This window comes from Hesperophylax consimilis, chromosome 19 (genome assembly GCF_061612785.1).
Source record: "Hesperophylax consimilis isolate HC1 chromosome 19, BYU_Hcon_1.0, whole genome shotgun sequence".
Classification (NCBI taxonomy): domain Eukaryota; kingdom Metazoa; phylum Arthropoda; class Insecta; order Trichoptera; family Limnephilidae; genus Hesperophylax; species Hesperophylax consimilis.
The window spans coordinates 12,761,974-12,780,577 of NC_142854.1; the positions used below are offsets into that span (position 1 = coordinate 12,761,974).

At 36.1% G+C, this 18,604-nt stretch overlaps 1 protein-coding gene across 3 annotated transcripts in view; it reads right to left on the minus strand.

The window, feature by feature from the left end:
• The window catches only part of LOC149414820 (uncharacterized), a 399,189-nt gene that overhangs the window by 353,072 nt on the left and 27,513 nt on the right, over positions 1-18,604 (minus strand). For all 3 annotated transcript variants that reach the window (XM_089642875.1, XM_089642874.1, XM_089642877.1), the window contains one exon: positions 2,985-3,126. In XM_089642875.1, the coding sequence (XP_089499001.1) occupies positions 2,985-3,126 (142 nt within the window). The remainder of the gene's footprint in view (positions 1-2,984; positions 3,127-18,604) is intronic.

Here is an 18,604-nt window from a genome sequence, read left to right on the forward strand (position 1 = left end):
TAATCGATTCTGCGAGCGAAAGGTAAATGATTTTAAAAATATTCAAAGGACCGAAACACTTCAGTTTTTATAATCTACCCGCAATCGATTTCAGTTTTTACAAATATTGTTTATTTGAATGTCCCGTTTAAAATAGGAAATCAACAGTTACTCCCAAAAAGGAACAAATAGGGCCGAAGGACTCTGAAATGTGTGAATGTGATATAATATTATAACAAGAGAACATATCGTTGAAGAATTCCCCCTTCACCAGTTTCCCTATGGCACACCTGTGCTGAACAAGAGACCCTCGATGCAATCGACTAGCTGAACAACCTCAGCATACCACTTTGGCCTCCACCAACTATCACCAAATATCACCAACTATCACAAGCTATCACAAATTTTTTACGTTATATATTCAATAATATTATTATTAAATTTACAGAAAAAACAGTTAATTTTTAAACAACTTCTGCTATTAATTAGGTTATAATACTAATTCTCCGAAATTGTGTATATTGAATTATGTGTGTAGTTAATTTGAAGATTGAATTATGTATATTGAATTATGTTTGTAGTTAATTTAAAGATTGAATTATGTTAATTTGTATGTTGCATTACGTTTCTAGTTTTTTAATAAGAATACTGTTTACACATCACCTTTCAAAGATTATTTTCTTTTTGTATATACTTACTCCTCCCATAAACACGAGCTCCTGAAGCTCACCTTATGGAGTAGTAGAATAATTAAGTTTTTTTTTGCATACTGTTATAATTTGAAATCTAGTATTATTTTGTAATAAATAAATAAATATTACCCGTGACAACTGTTTCGCCTTCTAAAGGCATTATGAAACTGTGGTGCAGACGATATATTTATTTAATTTCTGTATAGGAACTTACATTAAAAAACAAATTGTTTTCATTTCTATTTTTATTTCGTTGTACGTATTATATTGCCTTATAGCTCTTAGAGAATAGGACATATACTTATGATGAACACGGTAATGATGTCCGAAACGTAGGCCAAGGAATGTGGTTATTATGCAACACGGCATAATACCCCAAAATAAATCACTTTAATATAAAAAAAATATGGAATACCAAAATATAATAAACATTTCCTGGCTACCTCGGAGAGCTGACTGAACTAATTCATTGTTTTGTTGTTGTTTGAAACCAAATAATTATAAAAGAAACGAGTACTATTGTCTTATGCATATTTACCTAATTTCAATACGGCAACAGCTGTTTCACAAAAGAACTTACTTAAGGCGATGCACTACGTAGTAATGCAAAATCACGTGTTTTAGGTTTGAAAATTTGGTCGCCTAGAAATGTTTCAGATACTTTAATTAAATACTGCGAGTAGAATACATCCTGGCCTTTGAAATAATCGAGTATTTTTTAGATAAGTCTTTTTATAAGCCCAGATAAAAATAATGTATAAGGCCTATGAAAACTGCTTTAAAGTTCAAAATCTCCTACTTACGAACCCATTTTCGGTTATAGTTTTATTGTATAATATGGCAAATTAAGTTATTTATAAAATGATCGAAAAATATTTAAATATTTGTGCCTGAACATCCACAAAATAAAATAAAAGGCACTTTTTGGCCATGTTTTTTTCTTGCATTAATCAAAAAGGGTGGATTGTGTTAAGCGGGAATTTAAGCCTTATCGCCTTCTACGTAAGGTGTGTTATTGATAGCGGCTCGATTCAAAATATTACACGACGTAGAGCATCGCCTTAAAACTTTATTTGTTCGCAGGTCGTCGTTTGTCCGTCGATAAACAGGCCACACCTTTATCTGGAATGCCATTATTATGACCACAGGCTTTACCATTCAATTATTGTTCTGCATGTCATGGCTTCAAGGTATTTGCAGTCGTATTTTTTTACTGAGGATATATACAATTTCGTTATTTTACGACAGTCAATAAAAGCTGTATTTTTTGTATGGGACAGGAACAATAAAGTTCATATTATATTCATTATAATTTGTAGAAATACATACAATGCCGTAAGTCAAATACTGAGTACACTTGGCTGAGTTGGTATCGCGTTTGGGTCCCACCTAGGCGTGGTGTGTTCAATTATTGACTGGCTAAGTCCTTCGTCACAACACAAGCAACATTTTCCGCTTACTGAGGTGCTGGTAGGAGATTGTCAAATATTGTCAGGTTATCCGTTGCACGGGAAGGTTTGACATTGAAAAAATATATTGTTTTTGAGAGGTACCGCGAAACTTTAGGATGCGCTTATTACAAACTTTTGGTTGTATGTGCGTGTTGTGAAATTATCCCGTGTGAAGTTAATCACGTTCAATGAACTCAAATTTGCTTTGAATTCAAGTGTCATTTTCACAATTAGAGCTGATTGTTCAGACAAGCGATAAAGTAGGTACATCCTTATAATTCCATTTCATATTTGAAATGTGTAATTCTTTTGTTTAAATTTTTAACAGATTTCATGGATTTTTACTAGCCTTCGATTATCTGCAACTCGCTTCAGATTAACTCTTTCGGGATATAAAGGAGAGATTGATGTGTTTCAGAGTCTATCGTCTCTAAAGTGTGCTCAAGCATTCTTGGAAATTCATTATAGATTGGCAGTAGGTACCTACTGCCCTATTTCTTATCTTCCATTCAATTAATTATTTTCGTCAATTGATTTTTAAGGGTAGATCAAGTTATCGTGCTTTCAGGTACAGTAGATTTTTAAGAGACGATCATGTTATCGTGCTTTTAGGTACAGAAGATTTTTAAGAGACGATCATGTTATCGTGATTTTAGGTACAGAAGATTTTTAAGAGATGATCATGTTACCGTGCTTTTAGGTACAGTACATTTTTGACTAGCACCCGTAGTGGATATTTCATATTTCTAAAACGGTCTTATTATCAAATGCTACAAAATGGTTATAATATCGCAGGTTTGTTAGAATAATAAAATACAACTCTATCAGCAGTTTTATGTTGTTTTAAGTATTGGGTATGTACCTGCAGGGTCCAAGAAGTCTTCTTTCTCGAGCTGATGGTCCTGGGAGGTCTGGAAGCCATAGGCCGGTAGCCAGGGGTGGCTCCCCGGTGGGTCGGGCCATTCGGAGAAGCTCAGTTCTTCCATATCGTCTCCCATACTGTCCTGGAATCAGAAAAAAACAAGTATTAGATGACAGGAATGGAATATATTATTAGATGTATCAGGGTGATTTTTTACAGTAACTGGAGGCACATGGGAGGCCCTGAGGAAAATAATTTCCCTCAAGGTATGTAATTTTTGCGGATGCTGTTGCAGGGTCTTTTTGAGGAGAGGAAAGAGTGAATATGGGTCTGGAAGACGCCGCCAATTCTTTCCACAGCCGAGCTGTTGACGACCCGTTCTCATGCTATGTTCTCACGCGCGTTTGGCGTGTTTACCGACTACGCACCGGTGCCGAAAGGATCAATGAATCTACGTCCCCGGAGCATTTTCCATTGAAATATTGGTAAATCGCGACCGTTCCCTTTTTAGTTGCTGTCTTGATCACTTTCATGTTTCGTTTAGATGTATTCATATTTTATCTTATTTTTTTTTCAGTTTCAGTTTCAGTGCCGGCAACCCGGGCGTTTATTTAAGGTTGGTTCTGTACAGATGTTTTTTTTTTCATTACCCTCCTCACTAGACAAAGTCTGTTCTGAGGCTTGCTGTTCTGATCTTTTAATAAATATTTTTAATGACTGATCTAATTGATATAAATGTCTTCAAAATGACAACCGTCAATATTTGAATTGAAAACAAAACAAGATGCATTCAAAGCGTAGCGAGAACTGAGAACTACTAACACTGCAAAACCGTGATCCGAATGCAATAAATTGCATCACCTGAGATCTTCGAACTTTCTCGAACAATTTTGTTTTCTGTGTATAAAAACAGTTTGACGTACCATAACATTCCGCCGGTGAATGGAATGCTGCCATTTGTTCCCATATCCCTCAATTCACGAATTGGTTGAACGACTTAAACCAAAAGGTGAAGGTCAGAAACTTGAAGGCTACACGACCAAGATGGAAATGGTCTTAACCGTTTGCTTCGTGGCTTTGTTTTACAGTTTGCAATCTGGCTCCAAAAAGATGAATTAATTCCGGTTCTATTGCTGCGGTTACTTCTTCGTCGAAAGGACGTAGTTTGATTGATGGGGCAGAAAGGTACCGAACGGGATACACGAGCCTTTTGTTGAAGGAATGCAAAGTTACCGTTATTGTACCGGAAAGGTTTTCTTGTTTTTACTCTGAGAGGTTTAATGAAGAGAAACTATTCTGACATCACGTCACTATATTGTGCAGTGTTACGTTTTTCTCACGACTGCATTCATCTCCTGATGACGTATTGAAATGAGGTTTTCACTTCAAATCTACTAACTAACGAAAACAAAATATAATAACCCAATCAAATCATAATTTTCCGTTGCACGTACTTTTGGATTTTTACAAAATCCTTAAAATACCAGTAGAGCAATTCTCTGCAAAAGTAGCGACGAATTCTGAAACTTTGGATTTTCACCTAAATTTGAATGCAGCTTTTGTTCGATGAATGCTTATACTGCGTTATCCCGTAAAAGAATGCATTGTTACCAATTTCTAGCGCAATTATCTCGAAATGGGTTAAACTTATGGAAAAATGCTTCAGGTTAATGATGTAGATAATGATGTTTCTACAACTTTTATTTAACTGCCATCGACATACGATGCGTACGAGGCGAGTTATTTGCTGCCAAAAAACAGTTTTGTAGGAATATTTTATATGTGGGCATCCGTTCCCATTCCTGAAAACGCTTACACAAAAAGCCTTCGTCCGGTGTTACGTCCGAAATGGTCTAAGTAAAATTGAAAAAAAACTCCATAAAATATCAGCCCCCCTGCAGCCATCCCCATTAATAAACAACCAATAAAAATCAGCATTTTGAAAGAGCAAGGTGCCTAATTGTCCCGGTACTCTGACTCTGTGAAGAGTAGAACAACAGTGTTTTGTTTTGACCACTGGCCACGTCTTACCGCTGTATCGATTGATTATTCACGAGCCGTAGCAGGTTCGTGTTTGTTGCCTGGGTATAAATTGCACAACGGTACTGGCCATAACTTGCAGATTAATTATTATATTAAAAAGATACAAGCTACCACTTTCTTGCTATAGTAATTGCATCCTTAGGTCAGTTCTCGGAATTAAACTCGCTTCTCGCTGGATGGAAACTGTATTTTTTAGACTTATACTTTATATATTCATTGCAAACAGAGTTGAGCGAGTATAACAACCCAAAGTAACTTCTTCTTATTCTTTTGTTGCCCTCAGCAAGGTCTTTTTCACCCTCCAGACTGCAGCCCGGAATAACATCGAGGTAATTTTCACTCTGCAGACTGCAGTCCGGAACAACGTCGAGGTCATTTTCACCCTGCAGACTGCAACCCGGAATAATATCGGGGTCATTTTCACCCTGTAGACTGCAGCCTGGAGCAACATTGGGTCATTTTCACTCTGCAGACTGCAGTCCGGAACAACGTCGAGGTCATTTTCACCCTTCAGACTGCAACCCGGAATAATATCGGGGTCATTTTCACTCTGAAGACTGTAGTCCGGAACAACGTCGAGGTCATTTTCACCATACAGACTGCAGTCCGGAACAACTTCGAGGTCATTTTCACCCTTCAGACTGCAACCCGGAATAATATCGGGGTCATTTTCACTCTGAAGACTGTAGTCCGGAACAACGTCGAGGTCATTTTCACCCTGCAGACTGCAGCCCGGAACAACTCTGACCAACTATTATACTCGTACGAGTGACGTAGATTTCAAAGCCATAAAGTTCGGCGTCTTCCTCTCTATGTCTAATGCCTTCCATAAATCTTCCCCTGGATTATAAAATGGGTATCATAATCTTCATAGCACGATCAAGATATATGAGTTTTCTTTTTTATGGCTAGTTCAATTTCACAATATTTTTTTAGAAATTAAAAAATAATAATTAAATAACAGGTGCTGAAATGAACATTTATTTTTAAATCATCCATCTCCGGACTTTGACACTCTAAACACGAATAGCGTTTATATATTTCGTAAGACGGGCGGGGCCAGCGTCGAAACAGTGTCGAAACCGCTGCGTTGTATTCTTGGAGCATCCGAATTTTAATTTAGTAGTTTGTTTTTTTTTTGTGGACTATCTTTGTAGGCAGTATTTTAGTTGCGCTGCAGTAAGATTTAATTTGGGTCAGATATTTGTTAGCTCTGTAAAAATATGAATTCACGAAAATCTCCACTAAAATATATACACTGCAATAAATTAAAATACTTAAAACATTTGTGACTAACTATATTCAATATTATTAGTTTTGTACTCTATAATGGTACTTAGATGGGAAAAGGTTATATCAGCCTTTGTCACAGCACTTTCATCTGGAGTACCCCGTCTGGGACCACTGCTCTTCATAAATGATGTCACAAAAATAATTGAGTCGTTTGGTCTTCTAATATCTACGCTGATAATTGTACTTTACTTTTGTGATCCACCACTGAAAATAAAAAGTCTAAAATTCGCATAAATGAGTTAGTAGAAGCAACTACTGTCTGGATGACCTATAATACACCATTGAGGTATATAGATAGAGTCAGCTTCGGCGTTAGAAGTATGGGCCAAGCATATCGGATCATTGTCCACTGTGAGATATCTCGGGGATCTGTCAGTTACAAGCGCTCGCCGAGTACAGGTCTCCGGCGATAACTACAAAATGCCGACATGCATTTTGAGATATTGTACAAATTGTACTGGAAAATCTTATAATCTTTCATCGGTAAGTAGGGTTTTACCATAATCAGTATTCGTGTAAATTGACTGAAGGATTCGGGCGACATCGACAGCCGCCACCCCCTCCGCCTTTTTCAAACAACATTTCACACTGATATTTCAAGGAATGTAGACTCTATTTACATATGTATAACTCAATGTAATGTAATCAGAGATGTGCTTTATTTCAAATAAATCCATTTCAAATGGAAATGCAAAATGCAAAATGGGTATTTTCCATTTTGCATTTTAAATGCTTTTCCAAAAATCCATTTTGCATTTTGAATTTTAAATGCTTTTCTCAATGCATTTTCCATTTTAAATGCTTTTTTGCAACATTCTTCCTACTATCTCCACTCATTTTTTTTCATAAGCTCCAAATATCAGTCGGTCCTCAACCTCGCTATGAGAGATAATTTACATTTGTCAAGTTGCTCCCTGGTAGGAGCCCTGGCAATTGAGTGTTAAATAGGTACTGAACATGGGGCCATGACGCTGTAATATTAAATGTTAGATAGCAGTTTCTATGTTTTTACGTTGGCAACATTAGTCCCGCGCAAATTTTTCGTGGTTTCATAATCTGTAATCGTGGTGTTTATGGATTTACCATAGTGTAATATGTTTGTTTTACATTTATGTGCATTATTAAATGACAAAATTGTTTAAAAATTCTATAATTATTTTAATTGTTTGACTTGAGAAACCATTTTGCATTTTCAATGCATTTTGAAAATAGGTATTTTGCATTTTGCATTTGAAATGCTTTTCTAAAACCCATTTTGCATTTTCAAATGGAAAAGTTTTGACCCATTTCCATTTTGCATTTCAAATGGTTTTGGGTACCTATTTTGCACATCTCTGAATGTAATACACTGAGGCTGAAACCTTTAAAGACAGAGTTTCTCTGGACCACTAGAAGCAAACATTAGAATATAACTCCCTAGTGGCTATTTAAGAAAATGACATTACTCCTAGGATATGTATCAAATTTCTGGGCATCAATCTAAAATTACTAGTAAGCAGGATGGAATATAATATGCAAACCAAAAAATTAGTTTACAACGCTGCAGAAAGTTGACACCGGCGTATATTCGTATACCCGTACTCCAGAACACCACAACTGTAATATCTTAAATGAATTCAGTTCAAGCTTTGCTGAACGGTATTTAAGTCAATTAACGTAATGGCTTCGGCTTACTTATATACCCATTCGCGACAGTTAATCTACATATTAGAACCTACGTTAATATAAATAATTTAGGTCTACTCTTTCCATATCGAAAAAAAGTACCAGTTGTACCTATTTTTTTCACTCATATTCACGAGAGCCCTATTACCATTACTGCACCAGGTTGTTATTAGACTTGTTTCCAATATATTCTCCGAACCATCACCGGAAGTTTGCACATCGCAACAATAATCTTCCCGGAATCTGCCGCTTCAAATTACAGCTCGGCATGGATAACAAACGAAGACAATCACTTGCGTTGCGAGGGTCTTCCGTTACTATAGAACAGGGGTTCTAGAACTTTTTCGGCCACGAAACCCTGAAATACTCCTTGGATAGTAGTGAATAAGAAATGAAAAAAATGTGCCATCATTTTGGGAAGTAAGAGCTTCATAGATGCACGCACAGATGGCAGTGAATAGAGCTTGCGTGCAAGTCCGCAAGATGGTGCCAGTGGCCAGTAGTCGCCAGGGCCAGTGGTAAGGCTTTCAGAGAAACTTACTGTTTCAGATTCCAATTAGCCAGCTCCTAGTTAGGTCGACTATCGAATCACCATTATATTACGCGGAGTAATAATAAATCCCTGATTAATCTAAATGAACCAATTATTTACAAACTCCTTCCAAGACGAGTTGGAGACCTGTTTGTACGAACACAAAATATATCATAACAAGGGCCTCAGACGAAAAGTAACTGAACTTAAGAGCAAAATTTTGGTGGTTGATTCAAAACATCATAAAAAGAAGAAAGCGTGTCGCAAATTTTTTTTGTATTTTGTGAACCAGAACTGTAACATGAATATTTTGATTACAGCCAATTCAATTGATGGCTACTGCTGAACAGATAATCCCAAAAGTTTGTTGTTTATTTGAAAGAAAACTGAAGTTACCAATCTATCTATATAAATAAAAATGTTCGTTTGTTCAAAATCTTGAATCTCCGAAAGTTCTTCACGAATTGCCTTAAATTTTGACAAAACGTTGCATTCGAATACGCGTGTGTTTTTTTAATATTATAAAGGTGTCACCTGTGACAGGTAAAAAATGCCTTTTTTGAAAAACAGCGCCGCACAAACATACTAAGTAACAGCAACGCGTGGCGGGGTACAGCTAGTTATTTATATAATTTCACCAGAAGTCAGGAATTGACCATTGATCTTACTTCAGGCATACAATACACTTACATAACTGAGAAATATCAAACTACCTTTGGTTAATGATATTGAGGTATCGATCTACTTCAAGTAGAAGCTTAGTTGAGTTCTCAAATATATTAGCAAGGTAAGCTTATCGTTATGTAATACCTCAATATGACTCAATACAACATTAGTTCATCACACTGTTGTAAAAAATGTATTGTGTTGCGATTCTCGGAAAACTTCACGGAACCTTGGCGATCCCTTAAACTTCGGGAACCGCTGCATTTGCATAAATTGCAAGCAACGGATGGTTTTCACCTGCCGCGTGCAAAAACACCAATTATATTGTGCAATAAATTGCATCAGCTGATCTGCACTCTGCTGGTGATAACAACGAATTTGACTGCAGGTGCAAGTGTTTAAAATGCAAGGTAGCCACTTATTATTAAGTACTTCTTTAGGTAATTTCTGCTCTGTTTGGGAGTTGGGCAACGGTGTTTTTTACTTGTTTTGTACTTGCCAGTGCTAAAATCATCATTGTTTTACTTTCCGTATTGGAGATTCAAAAACAATACTAATTATAAAAACACATAGAAAAGAAACAAAAGAATTTATCCTTGGAATCTATCGTTTACCGGACGTACCAACTCTGTAACCGAACCCCCTTTCAAAGGTGTGGTTTATGTCAACAACATTATTTATCGAAATAATTACCTACTTGTCTTCAGTGAGACTTTATTTTTGTAAGCGATGATTCAAACCGGAACTAAATCGCAAGCTTATAGACGGTGCAAGAGAATCTTCTTATTTCAGAATTGGTCAACGCACCACTTTTTGTTTTGAAATTACTAAAATATATTGATGACACCTTTTTACTCTTCATAAATGACGTATCTTGTTGTAAACAACCAGAAAACAGTAACATCGGGAATATGAAAAACGCAAAACACGATATAATAGATACAATAAAATTAGTCCAACTAAGCCTAAATACCTTCCGCATATCCTTGAACAACTAGGTACAGAAATCTTAGTTCATTCGTCTCATTACGACCTTCTGGTATTGATCGGAAACTTGTTTTTTTTTCAATTGACCTTTGAATAGAATCACTTTCAATAATTGCGTAGGTACTCGAATACTTTTATCGCGTATCATGAAGATGCGGAATTGAATGACCCTCACATTTAGCAATATAGTTCGGTCGCTGCGAGTTCTGCTGTAAGAATTCTTTCTGTTATACGCTTGGTTGTGAGATAGAGTGAAAGTGTACGACAGGATCTATCAGCAGTAGGTATGTCCACTCTCCATAGTCCATATGCCTAAAGCTAAAGCAAACGTCTTGTTATATTTCAAAATCTGGCAATTATTTGTCGTACCGGGCTTTTGCACACAAGCCCGCAATAGATTATTCTATATGTCTGAAGGAGAAAACACAGAAGCCGGTAAATTACTCCTCGCCCAGCTGTTGAAAACAAAAAACAATTTTCGTTTTCACGATGCAAATGTCTTGTACAAATGTTGGGTCCGTGTTTGTCATATTTCGCGGTGGTACCAGTCCCAAAGGGATTGAATGGCGTTAATTTTTCGGAGCACCTACCTCGCATTGCAATACTTGTAGAACAATCACACCATTCACACCTAACAATTGCAGTAATTTAAGACAATGATGTCTAGCGATGGAAATATTTAAGACAAGTGTGTTATAAATCGGTAGAAATTGAGAATGCGGGGCTTTAAGGCGAAGCTTAATGCCAAATCACTATTTCGATTAATCTTTATAACGAATTGGTGTACATTATGAATACCAAAAAATATGTTATAGATAAATTGAAGGTTTTCCTATCGTTTCGCTTGAGTAGAATACAAATAAAAAAATAAATTACTCAATAAAAAATATAAATGTAAACTACTAAAAAAACTTATAAAGAAATGTATGAACGCATAAAGGAAACAACTTTAAAAAAATTACAGTGTTATAGCTAAGATTATCTGTGACAGTTTCACTTGATTAACTTTTTTGCTTTCTTATATAATTATTTACAAAATAAATAAAAACCAGTTTTGTGCTTGAAATAAAACGTTTCTAGACTCCGTTTTTCAAGCGATGTCAAAGCCTATTACCTACAATATAAGGTATACCAAGAATATACACATTTTTGGTTTGTAGCTTCCTCTTAAGTGACTCGATACTTGATAGTACGGAGACCAATATAGCAGCCTTAGGTAAAACTGGAGGGAGAAAACTGGAATCTAGCAGGAGTGGAGGCGTTTGGCTAATCCAAAGGTACCTCTCATCACTGTAAAATATTTATTGTATTCGGTCAATAAATTAAATAGATTAAAAACAAAGCGACAGTTTCCAGTTCCCGGGGTGTCGACCTAAGCCGCCTACTTCTAAAGAAAAAACCGGTTATTTATCCGTCCCCAATAAAATGGTGAACTTTATCCGTTTGCACTTTTTTAATCCGAATCAAAATGTTGTATTTACCAATTAAATCTGCAAAATTTGTAAGCCATCGGAGAAATTGAATTGTTTTGTAAAATTATGGTCCAAATACCGTTGAATATGACGCACTGTGTACATAGTTAGATTGTGCTCTTATTCAAAATAATGTAGCCGAAATAGTTGAGAGCTTCGATACAAGTTGTAACCTTTCCTTCTTTTTTCATACAGGTACAGAGATACAGGTATTTATACTATAGGGAAGAAGCCATAAAAAACATCTTGTTAAATCGATGAACAAAATAGAAAAGATTCCAAAAATTAAGAAATACATTTCTTACAAATCGCACAATCGATTTAATAATTATATGGATGCAAAATTGATTCTTTAAGAGTACGTAAATAATTTTCAGATGCGATGTTTCTTTTTTAAAAAGTTAACAACATTACTGATTGTCCTGAATTATTAAACTGAATTGATTTGATAGTACCCACGCGGCACACACATTCGTGGTATCTTTTTAACGAAAAACACTACAAAATTTTATACAAATCAAAATGCTTTCCATATAACATATAATAACATCCCCTCTTTTGAGTCTCTCTTCGATTGTAACGAAAATAAATATAAAATCTATATTAAAAATGTATTAAAATTATGTTCGTATCATATTACCTATTTCTTCCTGAGCCAACTTACGTAATCCGGTTAAAAATGTGATTGCAGGCCACTTCCTGATAAACTTTCAGTAAATTCGTAATAATACGGGAACACGTAATCATGCACCTGTGTTCGACTTAATAATATACAATGACGAAATTTTAAAATGTTAGGATTTTTACGAACACGTGTTCCGAACGTGAAAAAACATTGGTATTTTACTAAAATTTTATCAGGATACCTATTAATTAATTAGGATTACAAATAATTTCAAAAGATTCTTAATAAATTAACTTTTTTTTTCATTGAGTTATATACCTACGGCCGTAAAAACAATCGAAAATTATGCGCAAAATACAAGCGAAAGAGGACTGCAAGTTTATTGTGTGTCTCTATCGATATGCTCACGATCGTTTCGTATATTGAATGCCCCTCTTAAGGCTCCGTAGTAAGCGTTCAAAAAGAAGAAGAAGATGGTTTGAAAGGGGATGTGTACAAACGAATGTTAGAGGGAGCGCGCTGCAAAAATTGTGAAATGTTTTATAAAACACGACTCTTTTAAAATAGAGCAAAATCTCTCGAAAAATGCCTATGTTGCATTTAAAGATACACTGTATTTTTTTTGCATACATATAACATGTTGAATAACAGAACAGAATGTGTTTTTAATAATTTTCAGAGCATGATATATGATTTTTTCTATCGAGGGAATTTCATATAATTACCGTTTCAGCTCTACAAATGTACACTGTACATATATTATCTTAAAAACAACATTTTTGGAACTTAAAGTGTTCATGTTCAGTGAGTCCCGGTACGATCAAGGGAGTTATACGGTGTGGTAGCCCTTTATCCCCCATCCATGAAGAAGGTTCCCGTTTTTACCTGAAGGGCGTGCTTTTGAATATATAAGGGGTGGAAATTTCACCCTCTAGAAATTTCTAGAACAGTCCAGAACATTCGAGTGTAATCGAGAGCATTCCACAATATGCCAAAACATCCCGGAACATTCTGGAATGTTGAGAATAGTCTGGAACGTTCGGGAACATCCCAAATCATAATGAACTAAAAACGAGATTACAGGCCTGATAAACTTTTAGTAAATTCGTAATGGTGACAATACATTTGTATTTCTAAATATTATATCGGACGTACAGAGCCAAAGTCATTATGAGATAACAAGATCTCAAGTTTTTACGATGTCCTTAATATTTTTGATAAAACCATAAGATATCTGCGTCAAAATAAATATGATACTATAATATTATTCCACGCCTCAATGCTTATCCCACATCCTTAATGTGCGACTGCTATAGTTAATATTAATGGATTTTCGGCGCCACCATACATTTAAAAACTAATGTTTTGTTTTGTTCAACACAGTGAAGAGATAAGGGTGATCGCTAATTACTCTCATTGAACATGTGTGAAATTTAATGTATAATTTGTCCAATAAATAGAGAAGTAACTGGTACAAACAGTCACTTCACATCCGAGAGTACTCGGGAAAGTAATACTTGTTTAATTTAATGTATTCCTACTGCCCCTGAAAACTCTCAGATAAAGGTGTCTATGTGTGCCGGTGCCCTATTGAATTTGCAGTATTTGTGCGGGCTTCACTAACTTGGTCCCGTACAAATAGTATACAACCATAGACATATGAATATTAGTAGACCTGCCCTAAGTGATTAAAAGCATATTATTCCCACTCCCCATACCGGTTCCATTGGAGCCGGCTGGGCTCGCGTATGGCCTCAAGTGAAATTTGAAAACGTGACGTCATCATTCTTGTGCGAACTATGGTCGAGGCATCATCGGTTCATTTTACGAAATAACACTACAAAATGTTGACTTGTGATATGAAAACTTGTAAAAATAGATGTGAAAAAGAGAATAAACCCAATTGTCGTATTACATTCCATAAGTAAGCATTATTTTACTTTATTTTAAGCTTATTCACACCGTATTATATGGATCAGTTTTAGAAACATATACTATCACATCACAATGTAGCGATTCTCAAGTGTGCTCATCGTTGTTTACTGGGGTAAGTAAATTATGAAACATTTGTAAAAGTGTCTTAACTAAATACTCTGAAACTAACTACGACTCTGAAAATAGAAGCTGCCTTACTTTGCCGAATTTGGACTTCGCAAATTAGTTCATAACGTGGCGAGTAATTTGCGCTCCCATGTAAAAATGTCTATTCATTCAAAAGCAGATTTTACTTTTAAGAACTAAATGGTGATATTATAATGCGAGATGCCTATTTACTGTCAGATTGACTTATTGACGAATCACAGTCAGCCTTACCCCCTTCGTTCTTCAACAGTTGATTTTACCCCTCGCCATTATCTTCTCGTCTATTAATTCCTATGTCTGTGTATACAACAGTCACTATCCGCGTCTGTCTGTCTGTGCCCTTAGTTTTTCTAAACTATGCAACAGAGTTTGATAGGATTTTCACTATCATTTTGAAAATTTCTTCCGGAAGGTTTATATATTATATTTATTGAAAGTAGATAAAAGTGGAGCCACGCCGGGTACACGTCAGCTAGTATGTATAAACGCTGTTAGCTTAGGTTAGGCTAAGAAACAAAAAAAATGTTTATTCATTTTTATGTTCCCTCCTGGCATTACAAAACTACATTCTGCAAAATTAACAGTCCATATGTAAACAATAACTATGTTTAGGAGACTTATTTCACCACCAGTACCGTTGGCTTATTTATTTACATTTTCCGGGCGTTTATTAAAACATAATGCAATAAAGGAAAAAAAGTTCTCATTGGAAGTGATTTTCTTCTGTTTGAATTTTTACAGTCAAATTCATTGGGCAAAACATATCGTGCTGGGAAAATATAATGCAAGTCACACCGTTAAAAATGGATTAAAATAAAGAAGTATCACTTACTGGAGAATTATGATGCATTCCTCCGGCGCACAGTGCCAAATTTCACTTACCTAACCACAAATTAATAATTGAATACTGAACATAATATACCATAACGAGATCCAACATTAAATTAATTAGTTAGGTTAGGTTACTATTTTTTTGCTTGCAACCATAATAAAACGGAAAAAAACATTTTTTGGTCGGTTGTAGTAAATAATGATCAAGTCGGTGTTGACAATAAATCATTTTAATGTGAAACATTTTTAAGTGCGCCTAGTTGGGAGGGGGGGGGTAAAACTGACTCTTGTGTAGCAAGCGTGGCAAGGCGGGACTACGCTATTTACGCTATAGCCTCATAACTATATATTTGCTTTTATTCTCACTAAAATTGGCAATGCATCTATTCTAAATGATGATGAATTTTTAATTTGATATAAATATTTCTTTGTCCATGTTTTAATAATAATACAATAATTATTTTGCTATCAAAAATTTAATGTCTTGCTTACTTTCATTTTCATTCCCATCAAAAAAATCTATTTCGATGTTTCACATCTGCCAGGCATCCCGTGACGGGTATTTTTTTAATTTGCAAAACATACAAATTACTGCACAGCTATTAATGATCAGGCATGATTTTTGGTGGGAAAATGAGTCTGGTTCCCAACAAGTGAGTTCGAATTTTCCATTATTGTACAAGTAACATTTTCCGTTTTCAATGATGGCATTAGGGGATTTGCAAATATTGTCGGATTATTCGTAATTCTAGAATGTTTGCATCTATTTTAAAAAAATATATATAAACTTTGATGTTCGGCGAAAAACGATAAATGTCGCACTGTGCGGTGTCTAGTAATGTTCAAGTTAAAAACGTGCCTGGTTGTGAAATATCTTCACACGAGTCTAACAATGCAAACGTACCGTGAAGTAAAAACGGCGAGACCATAAAAACTCATTTTACAACTCTATTTTCGACTATCATTTGCATTTATTAATACAAAAAGCCCGCTGTGTTAATGACAATATAGTTACGCACGCAGTAATTAATTCTCTAGACCAGGGATGCCAAACCTTTAACACGCGTGCAGGGTCCTGTTTATTTTTTTATCTGTAAACTGACTAAACTCAAACTAATTAACTAAACATTACGCCGTTTCACCTCCGGCGTAGGCAGAGAGGACTGACCGCCAAACAATTCGGTCTTGGCACACACTCAACCACACGGAGAAAACTTTTTTTTTTTAAAGTTGCTAATTCATTAAGAAATACTTCAAATTATTCGTATTCCTGTTAAAAACGGTATTATAGGCCATTAACAAATGAATTGATAGGTATCTAGATAAACTTTAACTAAAATACGAATGTTTTGTCACGATGTCTGAACGTTGTTCATAAAAATCCTAACATTTCGTCAAGATATAATATTAAGACAAACGCAGGTGGATGAACACGTGCTCCGATATTATTATGAATTTACTAACACAAGAGTTTTGCAAATTTAATGTTGTGTAGGTGCTTTTACAGGGTAACGTAACCGGTTTAGAAGTTATTAATAGAATGGCAAAAAAGCGCATTTTAGATATAAAAAGAATAAAATTTATTGGATAAATAAGTTCTCATTCTCTGTTACAGGGGAATGAGGAGATAATTCTCTAATTCTATTCATTCCAGTCTGTTGGTTGGGCGCGGTTGTCGTGTTGTGAACCCAAGGTAGAAATTTAGCATTCATGAACAAGCGGTTTCAAGTACACAGAGTGCAGACCAACCGTCATATTACAGGGACCGAGGTACAACGGTGGTACAGAGGTGCGGCAGAACGTATGAATGTTGTTACAGCGGGGTGTGTCAAATACATTAACAGTAATATTTGCATTTGATTCTCTTAGAACCACACCGGAAAGACCAGCATTTAAAATATAAGATTTTTGTTTATCTTTGTTCATTCGGGTACTGGCAAATTAATTTAAAGACGGTTTGAATATATTTGTGCACATCAATATATACCATAGGCTTGAATTCGAACTTCAAATGGGATATACATATATATAGTATATATATAGCGATCGCTAACTTCAAAATTAGCTTAAGCTCTCTCGGCGTATATATATATTAGTTCCACACAGGAGCCTTAAGAAAAATAATTTCCATAAAAAGACCATAATTTCATCTTTGGGAACGCTCTATATGGAGTGGGTATGAGGGGTCGTTAGGAAGTTCGTGGTCAGGGGTGACAGACGTATGATTCCATCTCTCCCACTGCGGTGCAAGGGGATGGGTCAAGAGAGTCCGGGCGAGAGGAGGAAGGGTCTCCCTCATTCGGACTCTCCCAATCCGGCCCGCCGCGCAGCTGGTGGGCAGACGCATCCGCCACCAAGCATCGACAAACTTCACCCCATGAATCCGGGCACTCCTGCTAAGATACCAAAAGTATCTTGCCACTTGGGGTGACCTATGGCGGAGATGTTCGTTATCCAACGAATGTTATTAGCACCGCAGCCATTGTGGGACTTTTAGTTTTTGTCGATTCCTTAGTCCTTACTCTTTGCCGATCCAATGGGACGACAGGCTAAGTCATACTTATTCGCTCTCTAAGGATGCTCCTCTGTTCCTAGTAGAAATTAATGGGTTTCAGTTTTTGTCGATTCCTTAGTCCTTACTCTTTACCGATCCAACGAGACGACAGGCTAAGTCATACTTATTCGCTCTCTAAGGATGCTCCTCTGTTCCTAGTAGAAATTAATGGGTTTCAGTTTTTGTCGATTCCTTAGTCCTTACTCTTTACCGATCCAATGGGACGACAGGCTAAGTCATACTTATTCGCTCTCTAAGGATACTTCTCTGTGCCTAGTAGAAATAAAGGGGTTTCAGTTTTTGTCGACTCCTTAGTCCTTACTCTTTACCGATCCAATGGGACGACAGGCTAAGTCATACTTATTCGCTCTCTAAGGATACTTCTCTGTGCCTAGTAGAAATTAAGGGGTTTCAGTTTTTGTCGACTCCTTAGTCCTTACTCTTTACCGATCCAATGGGACGACAGGCTAAGTCATACTTATTCGCTCTCTAAGGATACTTCTCTGTGCCTAGTAGAAATTAAGGGGTTTCAGTTTTTGTCGATTCCTTAGTCCTTACTCTTTACCGATCCAATGGGACGACAGGCTAATTCATAGTTATTCGCTCTCTGAGGATATTCCTCTGTGCCGAGTAGACGTTAAGGGTTTTCAGGGTACATTTCATCTTCTTATTGACGTGGTTTGACTGCCAGTTGTTAAGAGTTCTGTTGCGGCTATAAATAAACTACTCATGCGACGACCTTGTAACTACTGAAACTGAGATGTCATTTGTTTTTGATTTCCGGCTACGCTTCGGTAATTTCCGTAATCTTTCGTTAATTTTCAGTGACTTGTCACTTTGCAGCTTCGCTCCGGTCGCTTTTCACGAAAA